At 37.4% G+C, this 22,896-nt stretch overlaps 5 protein-coding genes across 6 annotated transcripts; 2 read left to right on the top strand and 3 right to left on the bottom strand.

Annotated features, from left to right (window-relative positions):
- The first annotated feature begins 9 nt into the window (after positions 1-9).
- LOC143913577 (transmembrane protein 170A) lies at positions 10-1,399 on the top strand. Its single transcript, XM_077433457.1, has one exon. The coding sequence runs from the start codon at positions 711-713 to the stop codon at positions 1,107-1,109; it is 399 nt and encodes a 132-aa protein (XP_077289583.1). The 5' UTR covers positions 10-710; the 3' UTR covers positions 1,110-1,399.
- Positions 1,400-1,704: 305 nt separating this feature from the next.
- On the bottom strand, positions 1,705-6,321 carry LOC143912779 (uncharacterized). The gene is made up of 2 exons (XM_077432151.1): positions 6,052-6,321; positions 1,705-5,096 (listed from the first exon to the last, which is right to left on the bottom strand). Exon 2 carries the CDS (start codon positions 5,087-5,089, stop codon positions 1,859-1,861), a length of 3,231 nt encoding a protein of 1,076 aa, XP_077288277.1. The 5' UTR covers positions 5,090-5,096; positions 6,052-6,321; the 3' UTR covers positions 1,705-1,858.
- Positions 6,322-11,224: 4,903 nt separating this feature from the next.
- LOC143913209 (uncharacterized) lies at positions 11,225-14,282 on the bottom strand. The gene is made up of 3 exons (XM_077432873.1): positions 14,066-14,282; positions 13,756-13,989; positions 11,225-13,605 (listed from the first exon to the last, which is right to left on the bottom strand). Exons 1-3 carry the CDS (start codon positions 14,177-14,179, stop codon positions 11,902-11,904), a joined length of 2,052 nt encoding a protein of 683 aa, XP_077288999.1. The 5' UTR covers positions 14,180-14,282; the 3' UTR covers positions 11,225-11,901.
- Positions 14,283-17,292: 3,010 nt separating this feature from the next.
- On the bottom strand, positions 17,293-20,528 carry LOC143913222 (uncharacterized). The gene is made up of 3 exons (XM_077432890.1): positions 19,575-20,528; positions 19,265-19,498; positions 17,293-19,114 (listed from the first exon to the last, which is right to left on the bottom strand). Exons 1-3 carry the CDS (start codon positions 19,686-19,688, stop codon positions 18,212-18,214), a joined length of 1,251 nt encoding a protein of 416 aa, XP_077289016.1. The 5' UTR covers positions 19,689-20,528; the 3' UTR covers positions 17,293-18,211.
- On the top strand, positions 18,623-22,629 carry LOC143913223 (uncharacterized). Of its 2 annotated transcripts, none has more exons than XM_077432891.1 (3): positions 18,623-21,078; positions 21,167-21,299; positions 21,377-22,629. In XM_077432891.1, the coding sequence occupies exons 1-3, from the start codon at positions 20,888-20,890 to the stop codon at positions 22,247-22,249; spliced, it is 1,197 nt and encodes a 398-aa protein (XP_077289017.1). In that variant the 5' UTR covers positions 18,623-20,887; the 3' UTR covers positions 22,250-22,629. The 2 variants fall into 2 exon arrangements, with proteins under 2 accessions (XP_077289017.1, XP_077289018.1); XM_077432892.1 differs by having other exon boundaries at positions 19,562-21,078; positions 21,147-21,299; positions 21,377-22,623.
- Positions 22,630-22,896: the final 267 nt, after the last annotated feature.

The raw sequence follows: 22,896 nt of genomic DNA, 5'->3' as shown, positions 1-22,896 counted from the left end.
CTTGGATGGTGAATTGAACATATATTAACTACAAAAAGATAATATTATAATACATAGTCCCGTTGTTATTTTTCATATAAAATAATTTAAAATTAACACCAATTAAAAAAATAATTGTAACTGAACGAAAATCCTTATTAATATGAAGAATTAAAAAATTCTCATAATCTGTACTTTGTGAATAAATTGAGATTAAACTGGTTTGTATATATTTTATTTATTTATCTGTGATAGGATAGCGTATAAATTAGTCACGATACGTTGAGTTTTGGAATAATTATTGTGTAAAAAAATAACGTTTTTGTACGCTATTTTAATAATTCCGTGAGCGAAATGTCACTTGAGTGATTTTTCTCGTGAGTGATTTATCTGTGATTGTCCGTGAACCAGTTGTCACATGAGTGAAATTTCGCGGGCGTAACGCCGTTGAGTGTGAAGTCCGCGAGTGATTTGTCGTGACACTGTTGGTGAATAGCGGAAACGCATATAACGCATCTCACTCTCTCACTATGTGCATGAGTGAGAGGTGTATATGAGTGGTGATTCTCGTATCATTTACGAGAATATGCGATCTGGAATAGTATTCTGGGTCGTAAAGACGGAGATTACGGCCAAACTATTTGACAGCTGATGTTTTATCAATACATGTAGTTGTCAAACGTACCGAAATGTGATTGATCAATCGTTAGGAGGATAGAAGAGCGGCCACGATGTATAGCATGCTGTCGGAGTTTCACACGTCGGAGCTGGACACGATAGCCGATGTGATCAGCCTGTCTCCGGCAGATCCGCTCAACACCTTCGCCGAGATGTGGTATCAAGTATTCCTCTGGTCCCTGTTCTCCTCCATATTCGTGCACACGTGCGCTGCGCTGATATCGTTCGCTACACTCCGCAAACACAAGTTCGGAAAATTCTTCCCCATATTCATCCTGCTGATGGGCATCGCTGTCCCGAGCACCTCCGGAGTCCTCAGCAGTGCCGCCGTGGCCTTCGTCTACAGGGCTTCCGAGCTGCACATGGCTCCCATTTATGCCATGCTCTGGGGCATAGGCCAGACAGCCACCTCGGCTTGCATCGGATTCACCAGAATCTTAGCCACGCTTTGAATTCATTCTCAATTCCTGTCAGATCGAGTGTAAACAATGTGTCATAGGTGATTCATTTTTGTCATTTACTAGTGACATCTGCTGATCTCGAAGCATACCGAAATAAACTTTTTACGAAGATAAAATAGGAATAGTTTTTATCGACTGTATTTTCCCGAATGTTCAAATGTTCATTTCCCATTTTCGCCTTCTTTTGCAATGAATATTATTTTGTAAATCGAAGCACAATTATTTATTATTATTGTTATTACTATAATTCTGTTAAATATTATTTTTTAAATAATAAAATACATTTTAAAAATTCTGTTTTGTTAATTGAAAAAAAATCAATAAAATATATAAATTTTCTTCCGAGATTGAATTTACATACAAACATAATTGAAGTCGTCGGCATTATATATAAGTTCAATACTAATAAAACCTTATTATACGATAAAATAATCCTACATTTACCTATAATTCCAGATAAGAAAATTAAAAGTTAGTATAACAGCATCATGGCTGAGCTTTTGACAAAATCTACAGATTTATTATTACCATTACTAAAGTGGCATAGCACTCGGGTCAGATTGGTGAGATTTAAATACATAATATAATATAAAATAAGAATATCAGCAATAATTTATTTACCAAGTGAATTCAATTCATATTCATACTACCGACATGATAAAACATACTTAATAATACATTCATACATTTATATTTTATACATTGCACTACTACAAATTTCCGTCAATCCCCAAAACCTATCATAAAGTTCCCGTCGAATACAATTTGGATACTTCCTTAGTTTGAGACCTGACTCTCTGATACCTCTCGTCGGTCATTTGAAACTGGAGATCTTGCAAATGCTTGGCGGCCTCTTCGGTCCTCTGCCGACTGCTCAAACTCTGACTCTCGACTATATCTAAATGCCTCTGGAGAGTATCGACCTTCCTGTTCAACTTTCGAGCATCTTCCACGGCATCCTGCAGAGACAACTTCAACTCCACTACTTCCCGCCTGCTCTCGGCCAGCAACATCTCCAAAGACTCGATCGTCGCTTTATCCTTCGTCAAATTTTCTTCCAACTTTCGCTTGTCCCTGTTCAATACTTCTAAGTTATATTCGAGATTTTTCCTTTCGTCGTCCGTTTCGCCGATTCCGATCAGAATTGACTTCTTTTGATTTTCCAAAGCTGTGCACATTTCTTGAGTGCGACTCAACATCTGCTCCGATGTCTTGGCTATCTCCTTTTGTTTGATCAGATCAGTTTCCAACACCGATATCTGATACATCAAAGATGAAATCTTCTCCTCTTGCATTTCGACTATAGATTCTCTGGATTTGAGCTTCCGCTCTAGATCGGCAGCTTTCTCGCTAGCCGCTTGGAGTTGGATGTTTTTAGTAGCTGCCGCATTCTCCAGCGAATGATTGTTAGTCTCAAGAACAGTTGCCTCGTGGCTTAAGCTGGCGAAATGATCCAACATTTCCGTCCTCTCGGCCTCTTTTCTATTAAGTATATCCTCAATACGCCGCACTTCATCCACGTAGTGCTGCAACTGCTGCTTCATCTCGTCGACTTCTTTCCGCGAAGTTTCATATTCTCTTTTAACAGAGCGCAAGTCGGCCGTAATGGCCGCTAGGTCGCTTTGCAATCTCCTATTCTCGATAAGAGCATTATCGCGTTGTTTCGTAATGGTATCCAGTTCTAGCGATAGAGATTCGCTGCACGTTTGAGCATCATGCAATTTATGCTCCAAGGTAGCGTTCAAGTTGCCAGTAAGTTCAAGCTTTCGATTAAGCTCCGTGACTCTATTCTCTAACAGTTCTATGGCCGTATCTTTGCTGCGTATAAGATGTTGCAATGACGAGACCTTTTCAGTCTTGTCGTCAACATCCATTACGAGGTTGTCGCGTTCTCTGTCAATCTGAGTCAAATTATCTTTCAAGGCTGCTTTGTCAGCTTTCAACAATTTAACCTCATACTCCAAATCGTCCTTCATCTTTTCAACAGCGTTCAAATTGTTCCTCAACGCATGCATTTCCTTACTAGCTTCGTTTACTTTCCTCTGCATGTCCGCTACATTTTTGTCGCTTTCGACCTGTAGCGATTTAATTTGATTGTATAAAGTTTTAACGTGCAAAAATTCCGACTCGGATATCTTCAGATTCTCCCTCAAACTGTTACATTCCTGCTGAAGTCGCAAATTCTGTGAAGTGATGACCTCTTCACTCTGCATCCGCCTCGACAGTAAATCGTCCCTATAGGAGCTCTGATTCGACGCCGCTTTTAATTTGTCACACAGTGCATCCCGTTCCCTCTCTATCTTCCTCAAGTCTTCTCGAGCCGTTGTCAAATCCTTCTCCAAACGATCCACCACCACCGTCGTCTCGAATCTGTGTTGCTTGTGCCCTGAAGAATCGTCCAACTCCGATCTCAGCGTCGCAATCTTATCCGACATGTTTCTATTGTCTTTCTCCAAACAGAATACATGCTGCTCTAAAGTACATATTTTGTTCTGCAGTTCAGTGATAAAATTGTCACCTGGAACTTTGTCCTTGAGCGCTCGGTACTCTTTAGAATAGAAATCGCGTTCCTCTTTCAACTTTTCGAACGTTGATCGATCGGACGAGGCGTTTTTACAGTGACATTCAAATTCGCTCTGTCGATTCAGTTTACTTTTGATCTCGTTGATGTGATTTTCATAGAACTTTCGCTCTTTCTCGATCAACTTGATCAACGACTCTTTAGAAATGTTCTCGCACTTGCAATACACGTTTTGATTTGTTTTGACGGCATCCTCTGCGATTAATTTCAATTTGCCGCACACTTCACATTTAGCAGCTTCGTCTAACTTGAGCAACTCTTCAAGCCGGCGATTCATCTCGCTGAGCTTTTTATTCTCGCGATGGAGACTTTCATTCATTTCTTTGGCGGAATCATACGAAGTCTTCAGAGCGGTAATTTCGCACGAGTTCCTTTCAACATCGACTTCATATCCGAAATGCGAACTAGACAAGTCCTTTAACTTTCGATCGAAGTCTTCATTCTCGGCCACGGCCGCTTTTAACTTATTCTGCAGAGAATTGATCTGATCACACTTCTCCTTGAGACGTGCGTTGCACTCCGCTTCGGCTGTTAGAGCTTTCTGATCCGTCTCCTGCAGCTTCTTGGCGAGAAACTCGTTTTTGTCAGCCATTTGCACGGCTCGACTCATAGCCTCATGCTGCTTCGACAGTGACTCCTTCAGCTGCGCGCTCAGATTCTCATTGGCCGCCTCGAGACTCTTCACAAAATCGACTATCTCTGCGAACTTTTCGTCGTCTCCGGCCTGACACTCCTTCCTCAACACCGACAAAGGTCGACCGCCCTGCAGTAAAGAGTTCAACCTCTCGATCTCCCTGTCTCTGTGTTCCAATTGGCACTTCAAAAAGGCCAACTTTTCAAACAGTTCCACGCTCTCATTCTTACAATCGGCCGACTCTTTAACGAGCTGATCCATTCGACGCTTCAACTCATAACAGGACGAGCACGCTTTGGAAGGGTCTTTAGCGCCACAGCCGAGGACGGACCTCCTCGCCGAGCTGATCGTATCGGCCGATATGCTCTTCATTTGATACTCCTGATTTCGAAGCCGCAGACTTTTATTCTGCTCTTTCAATACATCTATCTCACTCTCGAGCCTCCGTATTTTCGACTTTACGTCGTTACTTTTGAATGTCAAATCTTCTTTGCATCGCAGCAATCCCAGGTGTAGTTTGTTGTTTTCTTTGATCAATTTCGCGTTGTCGCATTTGTAAGGCTCGGCGGCTCCCTTCAGCGTATCCCTCTGTTGGAGGACTTCTTTGTACAATTGCATGTAATGCTGCAGACTATTGGTCGTCTCCAGCAAGTCCGAAGTCAGATTCTCCACCAATGGCATGCAATCCATGGGGAAGGTTTGCGTGTATCCGAAATAGCTCAGTTGCTTGCGCAACTTCAGATATTTGTCGTCCATCTTGACTCTGCGAAAGATACGGCCGATTAAACAAGTCAACATCAGCTCAATTCCAAAGTGCATTTCAAATTCAATCTATGTACATATGTCTCTACATAACAGAATCGTTTTAATGAACACTTATACTTAATAACCCGAGTTAAAAGGCCAACGAATTAGGCATACAGTAATTGTTTTGGTCTTAATATTAAAGGTGACATTTGGGATTGAAGACTAAAATGAAATCATACAATGCTGATGTACATATTTAGTAGTGAATAAAAACACCATTGTAAACACAAGAAGTTTTTTTAAACTCCTATACATAAAAAATACAGATACAGATTTTTTTATATAATATTTATGTAAAATGTAATTTACATTCTTAGTCATTATATAACAATCTAATTTTTAAATACTTTGATATTATACACATGTTGAATTAGTTATATTCTGGCTAAGCTAGAGTACGATGAGACATGTAGAATATCAAATTTGGTTCGAAATTGAAAACTAGTGATTTGTATAACGAACAAAACCACAAACAAATTTTGGGCATCACATTTGCATATACATATTTGTGTATATTTTAAATTCAACTAAATATAAATGTCAATATTTTGCACGAAAACTTAATGAAACGGTTATATACACTATCTTTTCAGTTTAATAAACATTATATTTCATGACGGCACTTTTTGCAATGGGCATACTACATATAAATCTAAATACTTATTGGTCAGAAAATTTTAGTTGAAAAATAGAAATACTCATTGAAAACAACCTCGAAGTTAAAGATTGGCATTCTTATTTTTGGATTCATCCATCACTGACAAAATGCCAGGCTTAGTCGAAACTTCATGAGAGGCGGCAGGCCAGCACTTTAAGAAGTCCTGTTTGATATACGCACAACTTATTATTGGGAGTGGCCCGTTCAAATTTTCAATCTGGTTCAAATATGTATTATTAGTATTATATATTACCTGATTGGTAGTGGGTCCAAAGATTTGACAGCTGTCGTGCGAATGTCGATCAAATATTAAATATATAGAAGTGAGGCTTTAATATGTCGATTATGAGATATATTATTGGTCGAGTTTGATCTGATTAATGTCATTTTTAAGTGTTTCACGAAGGGATAAAATCAGTGTTGGTTAAATGTTCGAATTTGTATTTGACAGATGTCACGATGCCACTACAAACCGTTGCGCGGCGACTACGGCCAAAACGCGTCCACAAATCGACCATTGCATAATGTGAAGTGGTATTTTTTTCGGTAATTGGACTATTCGTCACATTGGGGTGGTCACAAAGACAATTTTTGTCATGAAAATCGCGAATACACAATATTTGGCACTCAAGTTCTCGTTACTATGATAGTTATCGTTAGTATGATGGACTTTTCGGCTGCCAGATATTCCGTTATAGAGATTTTAGTGACTTTGTGACGAGTAATTTGTGACCAGTAATCACCGAACCATTTTTTTCAACTTGATTATAGTAGTTCATTCTTCATAACCAGGTAGTAGGCAAAATGAGGATCTTAACTGCTATTTTCCAATGATAATTTTTATGTAAATCTAAAAATTTAGATCATTGCAGTCGAGAACATTTGTATAAAATTGTTCGTACGCCAGGCGTTCTCAATCGAGAAGCCACCTGGACATGATGTTTTGTAAAGCTCGGCGGTAGATCGTCGGCGAGGCTTTCCCCCAATGGTGCCCGCTGATCGTCGTCTAATGCCGGCGCCAGACATGTGATCAAATAAGTGTTCACATGTGTGGCACGGGCATTTAATACTATTGTCTCATATTTGATCACTTAAGTGCGCTTTGCCGTTCCGTGTCGGTTTTTTAGCGCACATCAATGGGATAAAAGTCCAAATGTTTTGTTACGGGGACGAGAAGGAGATGGTGTACAAATATTATAGTCACAGCTTTTTTTTATAAGATCTTCTTTTAATAGTAGTAAGTATACACGAGATTAATGTACAAGTTTGTATTACACATTACTAGTTAGTAGTTTACTAGTTAGGCAGTTTAATCACAAGTGCCTTGTAAGACTGTTTGATCGCAAGTGATCAGTTAGAGTGTTTGATCGCAAGTTACTAGTTACACTGTTCAATCGCAAGTTACTAGTTAGAGTGTTTGATCGCAAGTCAGACGGTTCGATCGCAAGTAGTCTTCCATATGTTTTACATCAGTATATATTCAATAAGGGTAACAATTTGGACCAATCATAATTCGTGAGAAAATAATATTTTAGGGGGGAACTCGAGTCGTTAATTAAGACTTTAATACTTTGACCCTTGAGTGTATCGAGAAATGGTTTACACACAATTAGTTACACAATTAGCTACGCAGCTTTAAAAGGGTTTTTGAGGGAATACGATTCGATTCGAGTCGTGTGAAAAATGCTGGTAAAACTAATATTTTAGTGTTTGCATATGTATCCCTTGGGGGTAGATTTCACACAATTCGTTGTGCGGATTAAGAGTCGTGGGAATAATGCAGAAAAGCAATAAAGTTAATTAAAAACTATATTTTTAGTGTTAACATATGTGTTTTGAATGTATCGAGAAATGGCTGAGTAGATGCACAGAATTCGTCACGCAGATAGCATTGAGTCGTGAGAAAAATGCAACTAAAACAATAAAGATTTTGGAAGTCTCATAAATAACATTAAAGGAAAATATCAATTAAGCGTGCGTTCAAAGAATCAAAATAAGAAGCGGGAATAAAGAGTAATATAAGTACATACATAGGTTGTAAGATATTCACAACATAACAGTTTGTGTGCCTGCCACACTGCGCGAAGCTCAGTTGTGCGAGCGCAGTGTGGCAAATCTTTGAACACATATCTGGCAGATACAACAATATGTGACCAAATGTGAGAGCAAAGTCTTCAAAGAAGAGATCACTTCTTTGAACTCATGTCTGGCACCGGCATAAGGTCTGGTCTCTGGTCTCTGCTGATGGCTCTCTCTGTCTCCCTCTCTCGTACAGTGTGCGTATGTGTGAGTGTGATGTGGGGAGAAAGACAATTATGGGAGATTATATATAATGAAACAGGTTGTAAATCTGTTTGTAAGCAACTGTATTTAATATAAATTATACAGAAAGGGGGTGAAAAAAGGGGGAGGGGTTGTATACCGAAGAACACGTGTTATGTGGCTTGAGGTTATGCACCAAACCTCACCCAACACACGCGACTACGTGGTGTAACTTCGACGACAACTTCACACCAAACGTATACTGGAGCTGATCTCCTAGTATCGTCTGCCGATCAGGCCGAGCTGACCGGTGACTCGGTGGTGGGAACGAAGCCGGGAGTTAATCAAAGTATTCACTCGACCTAAGCGCGAAGCGAATAGATCAGAGGAAACACGCGGCAAACGCCGTTTCCCCTCCCAAACAAAGGCTTGTTTTCTGGTCGTAACGCTACGAAAGCCGACCATAATACAATTGGTCTGAACAAAAATAATACATTGACGGTAAATTAATATGTTCTAGCAACTATTAACTAATATTAATTTCATAAAAATAACTCGTAGCAATATTGCTATGAATTAGTTTGGCACTGAGCTTACAACGGACGTTGACCACTTGATTTTTTCATTTAAACAATTCAACTTTATCCAGGGGTGGAAAAAAAAGTAGCTTTTTGGAAGGAGCCTCTGATCGACATTGCAGTTTCTGCTGGCCTAAGCTTTTATGAATAATCGAATTTGAGCAAGATTCATAGTATTTCAAATGACATAGGTGTTCCTGGCCTGGCCAAATCTGGGGGGGGGGGTATGGAGGGGCACTTGCTTCCCCCCCTCTAAATTTAGGAATAGTGTGAATTTAGAAAATATTATGAATTTAATGATAAATGAAATACTATGGATCTATGAATGCTACGTTTATTTATGTCTTGGGTAGCTTAGTGGCCAATAAAATAATCGCTGCAATAAGCTACTTTGAAAAAAAAAGGTTTTATGATTTCGAAGTAAGTATATTTCGTTTTTTGAAAGTTATGCCTTGGGTAAAATCCTTAGAAATTGTTTGACCCATGGAGCGAATTGTTAGAAAGGTCCGCCTTACTTAATTTTATCTCAGAAACAGATGTGTAACTTATATTTTTCTGAAAGTTCGTGTTTATGATTTGTTTTCATGAAAGGTTTTAAATTAATATTTTACTGAATCGGTTAAATCTGAACTGATTTTATTTATCGTATTTTTATTTGCGAACGTCCAATCTATCACAAAACAACGAATGAGATGGATTTAATTAAATTTATATATAATTGTAAAATAATATAATATGTACAGGTGTTATATTATAATATATCCATGGGTGTTGCCTTGGAGCAATAATACAAGTAATTCGATGGTCTTGACTTTTCGATAAGGTCAAGGTCCTCGTTTGGGAAACCCTGTCCTAAACTATTCAATGCGGTGCTTGAGGACGTGTTCAGGAACCTGGAATGGAACACAGCCGGAGTAAGCATCAACGGTCGCTTCTTAAGTCTCCTTCGGTTCGCAGACGATATACTCGTAGTTTTAATAGCTCGTGATCCAGCTGACCTACTTAACAGACTAACACAGCCGGACAGGAAAAGTGGGAAAGCAGGATTAAAAATTAACGTAGATAAGCCCAAACTAATGTTCAATAGTTATTGCATGCCTGACTGCAGAGAAGATGGGTAGACGAAATTAGGAAAATGTGTGGGGTGAGATGGATGAGAGTTGCGCAACACAGAGACGAGTGGAAGCGTGTTGGAGAGGCCTTCATCCAGCAGTGGATGGTGAATGGCTGGGTTGAGAGGAAACACGGGGATACCAGTTTCCACTTGACACAGCTGCTGATGGTCCACGGCTGCTTTGGCAAGTACCTCCACAGGATCAAAAAGGAGGCCGAAACAAAATGCCACCACTGCTTAGCCGAAGTGGATGACGCAGAGCATACCCTTTTCGTGTGCTCAGCTTGGGCGGAAGAAAGAGAAAGAATGGAGGAAATCGGAGTGAACTCACCCGAAAACCTGGGCAAGAAGCTAATAGAAGATGGAAGCTTGGGCAATCATCGACACGTTCGCGTCAACGGTGATGCTCAAGAAGGAGACGCACGAACGATAGAGATGAATGGAAGAAAGAAAGAAAGAACGACGAGAAACAAAGAATGAACGACGATGAATGAATGGGCCCCCACTCTTAGGTAAAGTTAGGGTTGGCCTTATTTATTTAAGATTAGGCTGCTGACGATAATTTGATAGAAATGCTTCGACAACATTACGGGGCGTCAGGAAAAATAAAAATATAATAAACAGGTCGTTGCTACGATACAAATAATAATAATAAATAGTCCACTGCGAATCAAAGGTAGATCGCATGCTAAGGTAGACCGCATACTAAAGTAGCACCTGTTTTTGAGTGAATGATTTTGAACAAATATCACATTTAAGGGTTTGTTGCAAATGATTGCAAACCACCCGGCTGCATGCTCATTTCGATTGAAATTTAACTGTTTGAATTTCAGCATGTACGAAAGACGAGATATTCATGGGGTTGCGCAGATGACATTTCGATGTATAATACATTGATGATTGGCAACTCTTAATTAAAATTGAGTTGGATCTTTCTGGCAAGTTAAAAAGGGCAAAAGCCGAGACAAAAGTATGAAATGAGCATGCGCCCGCTTGGTTTGCAATCGTTTGTAGCGCAGGGCACTTTTTCCAAAGTGGCATATTACATACATATATGTCGCGTAAGGTGATTTTTGTGAGAAAATGCAAATTCAAATAAACTTCACTGCAGATAACAGTGATGATTTCGTTTTCTGTGGCATACTTTCCACAGAAAACGTGCTGTGCTGTAAAAGTACGAGTAAAACTGACGTTTTAGAGACGGAAACGTGTAGTGCTGTTATGTATGAACAGACCTTTATGAGTGAACATTATTTTTAGGCGAGCGAATATGATCAAAATTCAAGATCAATTAATTAGCATCCGTTCATAAATAAGTATTAAGTTAAGAGTAAATTTGTGTTTAATTCAGGATTCCATTTAGTGGCCTCGATCCCAGTTTAAGCAAATGCAAATAAACTTCACTGCGAAATAACAGTGATGATATCGTTTTCTGTGGTGAGTATATTGGAGCTTGAAATGAAATAATGTAAAACTCTTTAAAGATTTATTTTCAAAGATTATACATAATATTTATCAATGAAGTTATGTTTACATATCTTCATACAAATGTACAACATAACTGTTTTTTTTTAAGGTTTGACAATTGAAGGCTGTTTTCAGTTTTTATATTAACAATAATAATTGGCTAGGCTACGAATAAAAATGTATCTGAAAAATATTTGCAGTAAAATAAAATTTTGATTTATTTACCTAAATATGTAAATAATATTTTTCATATGTCAGAAAACATTGTTGAACACCAAATCAAAGCTATGATTTTATAATATACTAGTGGTTTTACCCGGCGTCGCTCGGTATTTGTAATATAAACGGCTTAAACATGGCTAATCTAATAGTAAACATTTATTGAATCGAAAAAAAATAATATTCAACGATATCGATATCGTCGTCATAGAAACTTTGATTTGTTTTCGATGTTCCTAACTAGACCTTACATACAAAGTCTCATTAGATTAATTTTGTTAATAATTATTAAAATGTCAAATTACTTAAGTTAAATTGAATAAATGTTATTTAAAAATATCAAAGTATATTATTTCAAAATATACTAAAACTATCACAAAAATAGTTGATCATAGTGAATTAAAAGTGGAATGAAAACTCAAACAAAGTAATTAATTTTAAAGGGGATGATTTTAGACAAATATTACAGTTGTGTCTGTGGTCTAGTGTGAAACTTCAAATGCGTTGCAAGTGAATATTTTCGAGTGAATGATTTTATACAAATACTACATTTGAACGGTTTTTCTCCTGAGTGACATATCTTATGTCGCGAAAGGTTAGATTTTTTAGAAAATGATTTTGAACAAATGTCACATTTGAAAGGTTTTTCTACCGAGTGGTAAATCAATTGTCGCGTAAGATTTTCTCCAGAGTGGCGACGTATATGTGTCACAAGGTGACATTTCTCACCAAATGATTTTGAACAAATGTCACATTTAAACGGTTTTATCCCAGAGTGAAATTTCAAATGTTTACCAAGGTAACTTTTTAAAGCAAATGATTTAAAACAAAGGTCACATTTGAATGGTCTTTTTTCAGAGTGATGACTCAAATGGTTCATAAGATAAACTTTTAGAGCAAATGATTTTGAACAAATGTCACATTTGAACGGTTTTTCTCCAGAGTGGCATATCTTATGTCGCGAAAGGTCAGATTTTTTAGAAAATGATTTTAAACAAATGTTACATTTGAACGGTTTATCTCTAGAGTGGCATATCTTATGTCGGGAAAGGTCAGATTTTTTAGAAAATGATTTTGAACAAATGTCACATTTGAATGGTTTTTCTCCAGAGTGGAGATTCAAATGTTTCACAAGGAAACATTTATCACCAAATGATTTTGAACAAATGTCACATTTGAAGGGTTTTTTTCCACAGTGAAATTTCAAATGTTTCCCAAGGTAACTTTTTAAAGCAAATGATTTTAAACAAATGTCACATTTGAACGGGTTTTCTCCAGAGTGGCATATCTTATGTCGCGAAAGGTCAGATTTTTTATAAAATAATTTAAAACAAATGTCACATTTGAACGGGTTTTCTCCAGAGTGGCATATCATATGTCGCGAAAGGTCATATTTTAGAGCAAATGATTTTGAACAAATGTCACATTTGAACAGTTTTTCTCCAGAGTGGTATATCTTATGTCGCGAAAGGTCAGATTTTTTATAAAATGATTTTAAACAAATGTCACATTTGAACGGGTTTTCTCCAGAGTGGCATATCTTATGTCGCGAAAGTTCATATTTTAGAGCAAATGATTTTGAACAAATGTCACATTTGAATGGTCTTTTTCCAGAGTGGCATATCTTATGTCGCGAAAGGTCAGATTTTTTATAAAATAATTTTAAACAAATGTAACATTTGAACGGTTTTTCTCCAGAGTGACATATCTTGTGTCGCGAAACGTCATATTTTAGAGCAAATGATTTTGAACAAATGTCACATTTGAACGGTTTTTCTCCAGAGTGACTTATCTTATGTCGCGAAAGGTTATATTTATTAGAAAATGATTTTAAACAAATGTCACATCTGAACGGATTTTCTCCATAGTGGTGACTGAAATGGTTGTGTGGCTTTACCCCAGTACAAATTCCCATATGAGCGTCGAGAGTTTGTTTCGTAGTAAATAATTTCGAACAAATGTCATCACCAGATGTTTTCTGTGTCACAAGACTGTGTTTTTGAGTAGACGATTTGTGTTGGAAATTTACTTCATGGTCAATTTCAGAATGTGTGGGGCACATCTTATCTAAATCTTTTCGTAATGGTAATTCTTCCGTTAGATTGTGTCTATTGGCATCTGTTATTTCTACCATATTAGCGTTTAAAGTAATTTTTCCTCCACATGTCTAAAACATAAAACGAACGTTAATACAATTTAATATGTGAAACATGTTTATATTTTAATTAGATGTCATTTTAAATGTGAATTTATATTTTCAATCAATTGAATGTTTTGCTTAGAATGGTTCTAAAGCACTCGAATCGCATTTACTTACTTCGCCATCGTCTGGTGAACTAGAAATGTTTGGTGGAAAATCAGCACCCGCCTCATTTTCCCATATTAAATCTTCCAGCAGAACTTCCTCCGGCTTGACTTTCAAATACTTGTCTAATTCCACCCTCGACGTTGTGTCACTCCGAAAACAAACATTTCGAAAGCTTTCGAGCAACTCCAGATTCTTGACACACGAACGACATATCGAATCTGGCAGACGGTCAACTTTCTTAACCTGCAGATGAGAAATGAATTGAAGATAACGAGAACTAACGAATTATAGCAATAGCAATGAGTTGGGTGTCACTGACCCGCAACTGACAGCAAGTCCAAATGCGCTGCGACAAACGCTGTGGATGAGGATCGTCATGGATGGAGACGAAAGCCTCTGGTGGAGCAGAGCAGAGGCAAAGCCTGCACTCCATCGCTACGACAGGAGAAGCGCCATAAAAGAGTGGAGAGCAGAGATTGGAGCTGACTGTGTGTGTATGCAATTCGATGTTTTCCGTCAACGGCAACTCGCTGTCATGACGTGTGGCAACCCTACCAATACCTCACTGGTCTGGTGAAGATTAAATAAAAGGCCAAATTTTGTATAACGCACTAGGCGTAACCAAAAAGAACCTTACCTAAACATTTTATTTCACCCATTCTTCTCTCGCCTTCGGTCTACCCTGACTTTGGTGACTTTATTATCATCGCTCTTCTTTGCCCAATCATACTTTTCTGATGTTTTTGTTTTTTGGAGCAGATCTTTTTACCTGTAAGGAAGGGAAGGTATGTTGACCGTATCCCGGCCTAACGAAACAAATGTTGTGTAGTTTGTAAGAGGATCGTTTATTTTTGTTCAATTGTTAAAATGGTTATTCTAGCACGACTTGTACTATTACGAATCAAAACCAGTGATCTCTTCATCGATCCTGTACAAACATGCATAACTCAAGGGCAACGTCCCCTCCGACCATTCCAGAAGAAAGAGTTTGTGGCGGCTCGCTTATACGACATGGTCGAGTTTGTTTGCCTTCCTGCGAGTGGGGACCAACTCGGCTGGGTTCGGAGAGCCGCTACTCACTCTGCCTTCAGCTGTCATAAATAAAACACGTGCATTCAACATGCAGTCGTCTCGCTCGTTCATCCCCCATAAGTTCATCGCTCGATTGTAAATTGAACGAAACCCAACAGTGGTGTCATCAGGAAACTGTAACACTCGTGTACCTTAAACACGTGCCTCGAAAACCGCATTCTTAAACGAAAGACGTCCTGGCGGTGACTCCACAGCTATAAAGCACGCGCCTCGAAAACAGGTCAATACGTGTCTCTAACACACGTGTCCTGGAAACGAAGACAAAGCATCTGCACACGGCACGCTTCAAGCCAGAACGTATATAAAGCGACGCACCAGCTCCCAACACCAGAGTGAACCTCTGAAGTTCAACCAGATCACTTCTCCGAAGCTCAACCTCTTCGTACATACAATAACCATTGTAAAAATTGAACAAAAATAAACGATCCTCTTACAAACTACACAACATGTGTTTCGTTAGGCCGGGATACGGTCAACATACCTTCCCTGCCTTACATGAATCTTTATGAATTATCGCAAATCCAATGTTGACTCTTGATGATATATATCTTGATGGATTATAAATAATTTTAAAAAATTAAGTTTGAATTTAACTATGAAAAACGAAATTCATTCCGGGACTACCTAATACTTTATTAAACACTGGCTGAACCTGGCATGCGTTGCAATGCCACAGTAAAGGCGCTCTTCCACCGAATATGTTGACGCGCACGTATCGTGTTTGCGCCAAAGTATGCAACTTGCGTACGTGGTTTGTAATGGGTAGAGCCCGGAATCTGAAGGGGCTGTTTATTGTTCAAAGATTGTAAATGCATTGTTAAAGGTTTGCCGAACCTTTTTTACAAAGCATTTACAACAATTGAACAATAGGCGGCACGTTTCCGGCCCCTTCAGATTCCGACCTCTAGTTAAGGAGTGCGCACACCGCCACAGTGACGGTGACGCATACGAATACACATACGCCGCGTTGACGGACTTCTGCCGCAGTCATCAGTAGAGGCCGGATAGCCAAGGGGCCGCGTATTGTTCAAATGTTGTAAATGCATTGTTAAAGGTTTGCCGACCCTTTTTTACAAAGGATTTACAACAATGGAACAATGAGCGGCCCCTTGGCTATCCGGCCTCTAGTCATCAGTCACGATACGTGCGCGTCAACTTATTCGGTGGAAGAACGCCTTAACGCGTGCAATTCCCGTTCCCGTTTCCGTAGTAGTGCGAAGTAGAAGCGGTTATTGTCACACTCGCGGCGTGAAGCGTTGAAGGCTTTACTTTCGCGTCAGTAAAATCGTAATTACGAATATTATTGTTAAGAGGTTTTTTTCACAGTAAGCTTCCCGGACATGCATACAACAAATCCCAAAAGTTTCATCGTAATCGGTCGAGTGGTTTAGGAGCCTATACGAGACAAACAAACAGACATTCAATTTTATATATATGTATATAATATTTTACATATGTTAAAAAACATTGTTGAACACCAAATCAAAGCTATGATTTTACAATATACTAATGGTTTTACCCGGCCGCGCTCGGTATTTGTAATATAAACAGCTTAAAAATGGCTAATCTAATAGTAAACATTCATTTGTTTTTTTATTAAATTTATTTGAATCGAAAGAAAATAATATTCAACGATATCGATATCGTCGTTATAGAGACTTTGATTTGTTTTCGATGCTCCCAACCAAACCTTAGATACAAAGTCTCTTTCGAAATTATATATATAATATTAGACTAGTGGTTTGACTCGGGTTCACTCGGTATTTATAATATAAACCGTTTAAACATGGTAAATCTTGTAGTAAACATTCATTTGTTTTTTACGAACCTCTTCTTATTATTAAATTTATTTAAATCGAAAAAAAAAATAGTATTTATTCACAGCCAATCATAAATTAATGGTTTTTTTATATATATAAGTGAACAGGAACTGAAAAAATAATCCTGATCCGAAACTGGAAACGGAATCGGGATGAGAAACTGAAACAGGAATGCAGAACCGGAACTGAAATTGGAATCTGGAATTGTAACTGAAAAAACAATCGGGATCCGGAACTGAAAAAGGAATAGGGATCCGGATCTGTAAAAGGATTACGGATACGGAACTGAAAAAGGAATTTGTATCCAGAATTGAAAAAGGATTCTGGATCCGGAACTGAAAAAGGAAACCGGAACCGGAACTGAAAAAAAATCGGGATCCGGAAATAAAAAAGTAATCGGGATCCGGAATTGAAAAAGGGGCCGGATCCGGAAATGATAAAAGAATCTGGAAACGGAACTGAAAAAATAATCCAGAAACAGAATCGAAATCGATATCATCGTCATAGACACTTTGTTGTTTTGTTTTCGAAGCTCCCAACTAATATATAGTTACATACAAAGTCTCTTTCGAAAATTATATATTAGATTAATTAATTAATTTTCTCGATAATTATTAAAAAGACCAAATTAGTTAAATTGCATAAATGTTGTTTAATAATATCAAAGTATACTAAACCGTCACAAAAATAGTTGATCATAGTGAGTCTAAAAGTGGAATAAAAACTCAACCAAATAGCTCAGGTAGCAAACCCATGAATATTGGTGTGAGTAAGATTTCCTAAATGTGTATGTTGTTTAAAAAGACAAAATGATCATGGTTAAATTAAATTATTTCTCAATTTCGGTTAATTAAATTCAATTTCGTTTATTTACACATATAATTAAAAATATCCAAAATAAATACAACATTCAATATTATTAACGTAGAATATAAAAGGAGAGACAGCTCCGAATTATCGCCATCCAGCGTATGGTCATGAACTGGTGTTACTGTTGCAACAAATAACAACAAAAACGCCAAGAACAATATTTGAGTGGTGAAGTATGTGAAAACTTTTCGATAAATTGTTTGTTTCTCCTTCGAGTGACGTTACATTTTTAATTTAGAAATTCTTTCAAGCAAATCCGGATGGCGTGTGTGTATTTTAATGAAGAAAGCAAATATGTAGTTTGAAGGGAATAATTTTAGACAAATATTACATTTGTGTCTGTGGTCTTCAAATGAAAATTCAAATGCGTTGCAAGTGAATATTTTCGAGCGAATGATTTTATACAATTAAACGGTTAAAGGTCTGTTCATACCTATCCAGCACGACCCGAATCCTGCAAGTACGGACAGTATTCTTTAGTACATTCTATATGGACGCGCATGAATGCGTCAATGCGCATGCGCGATGGAGTATGAATACGTCCATATAATGTACCAAAGAATACTATCCGCACTTGTAGGACACATGCAGGATACGGTTCGTGCTGGATAGGTATGAACAGACCTTAAACGGTATTTCCCCAGAGTGGCATATCCTTAGGTTATATTTTTTAGAAAATGATATTAAAATGGATTTGAATGGAGACTCAAATGTTTCACAAGGCAAGATTTCTGACCAAATGATTTTGAACAAATGTCACATTTGAAGGGTTTTTTTCCACAGTAAAATTTCAAATGTTTCCAAAGGTAACTTTTTAAAGCAAATGATTTTGAACAAATGTCACATTTGAACGGTTTTTCTCCAGAGTGGCATTTCTCATGTCGCGAAAGGTCATATTTTGTAAAAAATGATTTTATACAAATGTCACATTTGAACGGTTTTTCTTCAGAGTGGCATTTCTCATGTCGTGAAAGGTCATATTTTGTAAAAAAATGTTTTAAACAAATGTTACATTTGAACGGTTTTTCTCCATAGTGGCATATCTTATGTCGCGAAAGGTCATCTATTAGAGCAAATGATTTTGAACAAATGTCACATTTGAACGGTTTTTCTCCGTGGTGGCATATCTTATGTCGCGAAAGGTTGTATTTATTAGAAAATGATTTTGAACAAATGTCACATTTGAACGGTTTTTCTCTATGGTATCTTATCTTATGTTGCGAAAGGTTAAATTTATTAGAAAATGGTTTTAAACAAATGTTACATTTTAACGGGTTTTCTCCAGAGTGGTGACTGATATGGTTGTGTGGCTTTACCCCAGTACAAATTCCCATATGAGCGTCGAGAGTTTGTTTCGTAGTAAATAATTTCAAACAAATGTCATCACCAGATGTTTTCTTTGTCACAAGACTGTGTTTTTGAGTAGACGATTTGTGTTGGAAATTTACTTCATGGTCAAATTCAGAATGTGTGGGGGACATCTTATCTAAATCTTTTCGTAATGGTAATTCTTCCGTTAGATTGTGTCTATTCGTATCTGTTATTTCTACCATATTATCGTTCAAAGTAATTTTTCCTCCACATGTCTAAAACATAAAACGAACGTTAATATAATTTAATATGTGAAACATATTTATATTTTAATTAGATGTCATTTTAAATGTGAATTTATATTTTCAATCAATTGAATGTTTTGCTTAGAATGGTTCTTAAGCACTCGAATCGCATTTACTTACTTCGCCATCGTCTGGTGAACTAGAAATGTTTGGTGGAAAATCAGCACCCGCCTCATTTTCCCATATTAAATCTTCCAGCAGAACTTCCTCCGGCTTGACTTTCAAATACTTGTCTAATTCCACCCTCGACGTTGTGTCACTCCGAAAACAAACATTTCGAAAGCTTTCGAGCAACTCCAGATTCTTGACACACGAACGACATATCGAATCTGACAGACGGTCACCTTTCTTAACCTGCAGATGAGAAATGAATTGAAGATAACGAGAACTAACGAAATATAGCAATAGCAATGAGTTGGGTGTCACTGACCCGCAACTGACAGCAAGTCCAAATGCGCTGCGACAAACGCTGTGGATGAGGATCGTCATGGATGGAGACGAAAGCCTCTGGTGGAGCAGAGCAGAGGCAAAGCCTGCACTCCATCGTTACGTAGACAGGAGATGCACCGTAGAAGAGTGGAGAGCAAAGATTGGAGCTGACTGTTCGTGTATGCTAAGGCCTGGTAAGGTTAGGGTTGCCAGATGGTATCCAAAAGGAGGACATGTCCTCCTTTTCCATGTTTTGTCCTCCCGTCCTCCCTTACCTACTGTAATTCCTCCTTTTTGCTAAACATCGGGCGGGACTGGCGGGAAGCGAAAAAGGGGGCAGGGCATGATGATTTAGTTTCATGCATTGAGTTATTGAGCATCAGAGGTGTAGAGATTGACGATTTTAAGCTACACGATCAATTTTGTAACTTGATTTCATTTCTTAAATCAAAATCAGATGAAGATGAAGCATATTATCATTTAAAGTTGCACGAGCAGTGGACAATCTACTTCAAAAATGTTAAAAACATTGAATGTTTCTCAGAACTGCTCAAGATCTGCGAGTTTTATTTTTGTATAAGCGCACATAACGCAAATGTGGAAAGAGTATTTTCACTGATTAATACTCAGTGGAGCAAAGAGAGGAATAGACTAAGTGTGCAGGCAGTTAAATCTTTAATTCTTACTCAATACAACTTTAAAAACATGACATGTGAAGATTTTTATAATTATTTGTTAAAAAACCAAGAACTTCTTTCCAAAATTGGCAGCTCAGCTAAATATGATTAAAATAAAGTTAAATAATATAAAAAAATTCGTTTAATTTCTGAATGTCCTCCTTTTTAACAGAAAATCCTCCTTTTTAGACCCATCTGCCCTCCTTTATCAAATTATCATCTGGCAACCCTAGGTAAGGTGTATTACGCGCCGTCGACCGGTCGACCCGAAAACATATGCAACTGTTCGACCACGTGCGTAAACACCAATCTTAATATCCGTAACCCATGAGAGAATTACTACTCATATATACACTCCTCTCACTCGGGCACATAGTGAGAGAGGCATATAATCGGAACCCGTTCGAGATTAACGATTCATATACACTTCTCACTCGTGCACATAAAGAGAGAGTGAGATGCGTGATATGTGTTTCCATTATTCGCCAATAGGCGTTATAGTGGCGCGCTGTCGGTCATTTGACATGCCAACGGCCAAAGTGAAAATCGGGCATTTCACCTCTCATACCGATTGGGAGAAAGATTATTTTGCTGTCGTTACTCTACATAGTGCGTGTTCATTTTCATACATCTCAACATGACCAACTTTCCTGAGAAATATAGGTCTAAGGTGGATTCGATCTCAGACGATGGTTCGTCGATGAAGCTCTTTGCTGAAATCCACGACATTGAAAATTGTGTCGAATGGGTTACTTTGTATGGCCAACTAACGAACTCCAGGTGGATTGTATCCCGGTCGAAAGACGATGGCGGAAAATACGTATGCAGGTAAGTTCCTATCATCTATGTACATATATACAAATGTTAGCGTTACTTAGTTATGCCTTTTTTTGAAGAAACATTTTTTTTCTTACAGAAAACATTATAAATGCCAATTCAGCAGTAGAAATAAAAAATTGAAAAAAAAGAATTTCGACTGTTCAGCGTCTATTAATATTATAGTGAAATATACTAATAAATATACTAGATATCGATACCAACACGTGAAGGTAAAAAATACATAATATTTAATACTTTTATTTAAAAAAAATAATTTATATTACTTTAACTTTTTTGTTCATTTTAGGATAATTTGCCTGCCATAATAACCATTAATTTACAACATTCCCATGATACCGAGAGTGCTGAAGTTCTTACTTCGTTAGCTCCGTCTTCTGCCACATTTGATAGATTTCAAGGCTATTTTGACAGAAATATGGGTGTGGCGAAAGCAATTCGAGAGCATGCTGCATTTCTTAAAGAAGAATTTGGGGATGTTGATAAATTAATGGTCAACGGAATCTTCAATCCAAAACCAAGGATGGTCGCCCATTGGTATGAGAGGTGGAGGAAAAAACATTTGAGCGATACAACTGCAGTATTACCGTTGGGCGACAAGGCTGATACTACGGAGTTTTATAATGCATTTGAAAACAATCCTTATTCAGAACAGCTTTCGTTTTCATCTTTAACTAGCATTCAACAGACTTTGTCTTCGTCTTCCACCACCGTTCAGCAGTCTTCATCTTCTACTGTTCAACATCCTTCGTCTCCATCTCCGTCTTCATATTTCACTACCATTCAACAGCCTTTAACCTCAAGTATTCTTATCGAACAGCTTCCTTCCACTTCAGAATGTATTCACAATATTATTGCCCCTGTACAAGATGATCAGGAAATTTTGAATTTGACCCGCCGAGCTTGTGATAAACTAATTAAAAACTTACCAATATATCATTGTAAAAAATTTATATCTGAAATTGAAAAATGCAAAAATCCATCAGATTACATAGCAATAGCAGATTGCTTTTCAGAAAGAAAACTAATTAGAAAGCACTATAGAGCCTCAATAAACGTTCAACCAAGGGCAGTTAGCAAGAGGCGATCAGGATTTACTAGAAGTATCAAAATATTAACTTCTAGACGCCCCCGAATTGGTGGGTGTTCAAAAGAAGACTAAATTTAACTGAAAATTTATCATTAAATCTACCCAACGGTATGCAATATTAATTTCAGTTAATTTAAATTCAGTATATTGAATTATACTACTGCTTATTTCGACTGTGATATATTTTTAAGTAGAAGTGGATGGCATATAAAAAATAAAAATAATGGTGGCCGTCTGGTAACTTTTGCATGCGGTTCAATATTTTCTAGCTAAGCCACTGTTAACAACAATCTTTTGTAAATAATTTCCTTTCATGCAGTCGGACATATTGTATATTTTAAAGTTTTATTTTTATATCCAATTCCCAGGATTCGAAATAAGTATTCCCTGGTCAGAAACCTCAACACTAAAATGTTGAATAATCTTAAAGGAAGAATTAAAACATTAAACTTAATATATTTAGTATTTATTTAAAATTATATTTAGTTTATTAACATATATAGGTTCTTTATTTTCAAATGTGTGTGGATTTTATAATTGTCTTAAACAAGCGATAGCAATTTGAAGTTTTGTACTGGAAAAATTGTAATTAATTACAATTTTCCTTAAAGTTGTACTTTTTAATTACATAATATTGTATCAAACGACTCAATTTTACGTGTAGACGTACAATGAGTAAGTTTTTACTTTATTTTATTTATTGTTAATATTTCAGCTTA

Source organism: Arctopsyche grandis, chromosome 6, assembly GCF_051622035.1.
Source record: "Arctopsyche grandis isolate Sample6627 chromosome 6, ASM5162203v2, whole genome shotgun sequence".
In the NCBI taxonomy this organism is placed as follows: Eukaryota; Metazoa; Arthropoda; class Insecta; order Trichoptera; family Hydropsychidae; genus Arctopsyche; species Arctopsyche grandis.
The sequence above is the reverse complement of the archived record's forward strand: the minus strand, read 5'-3'. Positions and strand labels throughout refer to the sequence as shown.

Bases quoted from the DNA above. Each gene is read 5' to 3' on its own strand.
- LOC143913577 (XM_077433457.1), top strand. From the start codon at position 711: ATGTATAGCATGCTGTCGGAGTTTCACACGTCGGAGCTGGACACGATA.
- LOC143912779 (XM_077432151.1), bottom strand. From the start codon at position 5,089: ATGGACGACAAATATCTGAAGTTGCGCAAGCAACTGAGCTATTTCGGA.
- LOC143913209 (XM_077432873.1), bottom strand. From the start codon at position 14,179: ATGGAGTGCAGGCTTTGCCTCTGCTCTGCTCCACCAGAGGCTTTCGTC. The intron at 13,990-14,065 runs GTCAGTGACACC...TCTCATCTGCAG, and splicing joins GGACTTGCTGTCAGTTGCGG to GTTAAGAAAGTTGACCGTCT. The intron at 13,606-13,755 runs GTAAGTAAATGC...TTTATGTTTTAG, and splicing joins GTTCACCAGACGATGGCGAA to ACATGTGGAGGAAAAATTAC.
- LOC143913222 (XM_077432890.1), bottom strand. From the start codon at position 19,688: ATGGAGTGCAGGCTTTGCCTCTGCTCTGCTCCACCAGAGGCTTTCGTC. The intron at 19,499-19,574 runs GTCAGTGACACC...TCTCATCTGCAG, and splicing joins GGACTTGCTGTCAGTTGCGG to GTTAAGAAAGGTGACCGTCT. The intron at 19,115-19,264 runs GTAAGTAAATGC...TTTATGTTTTAG, and splicing joins GTTCACCAGACGATGGCGAA to ACATGTGGAGGAAAAATTAC.
- LOC143913223 (XM_077432891.1), top strand. From the start codon at position 20,888: ATGACCAACTTTCCTGAGAAATATAGGTCTAAGGTGGATTCGATCTCA. The intron at 21,079-21,166 runs GTAAGTTCCTAT...TTTTTCTTACAG, and splicing joins GGCGGAAAATACGTATGCAG to AAAACATTATAAATGCCAAT. The intron at 21,300-21,376 runs GTAAAAAATACA...TGTTCATTTTAG, and splicing joins ATCGATACCAACACGTGAAG to GATAATTTGCCTGCCATAAT.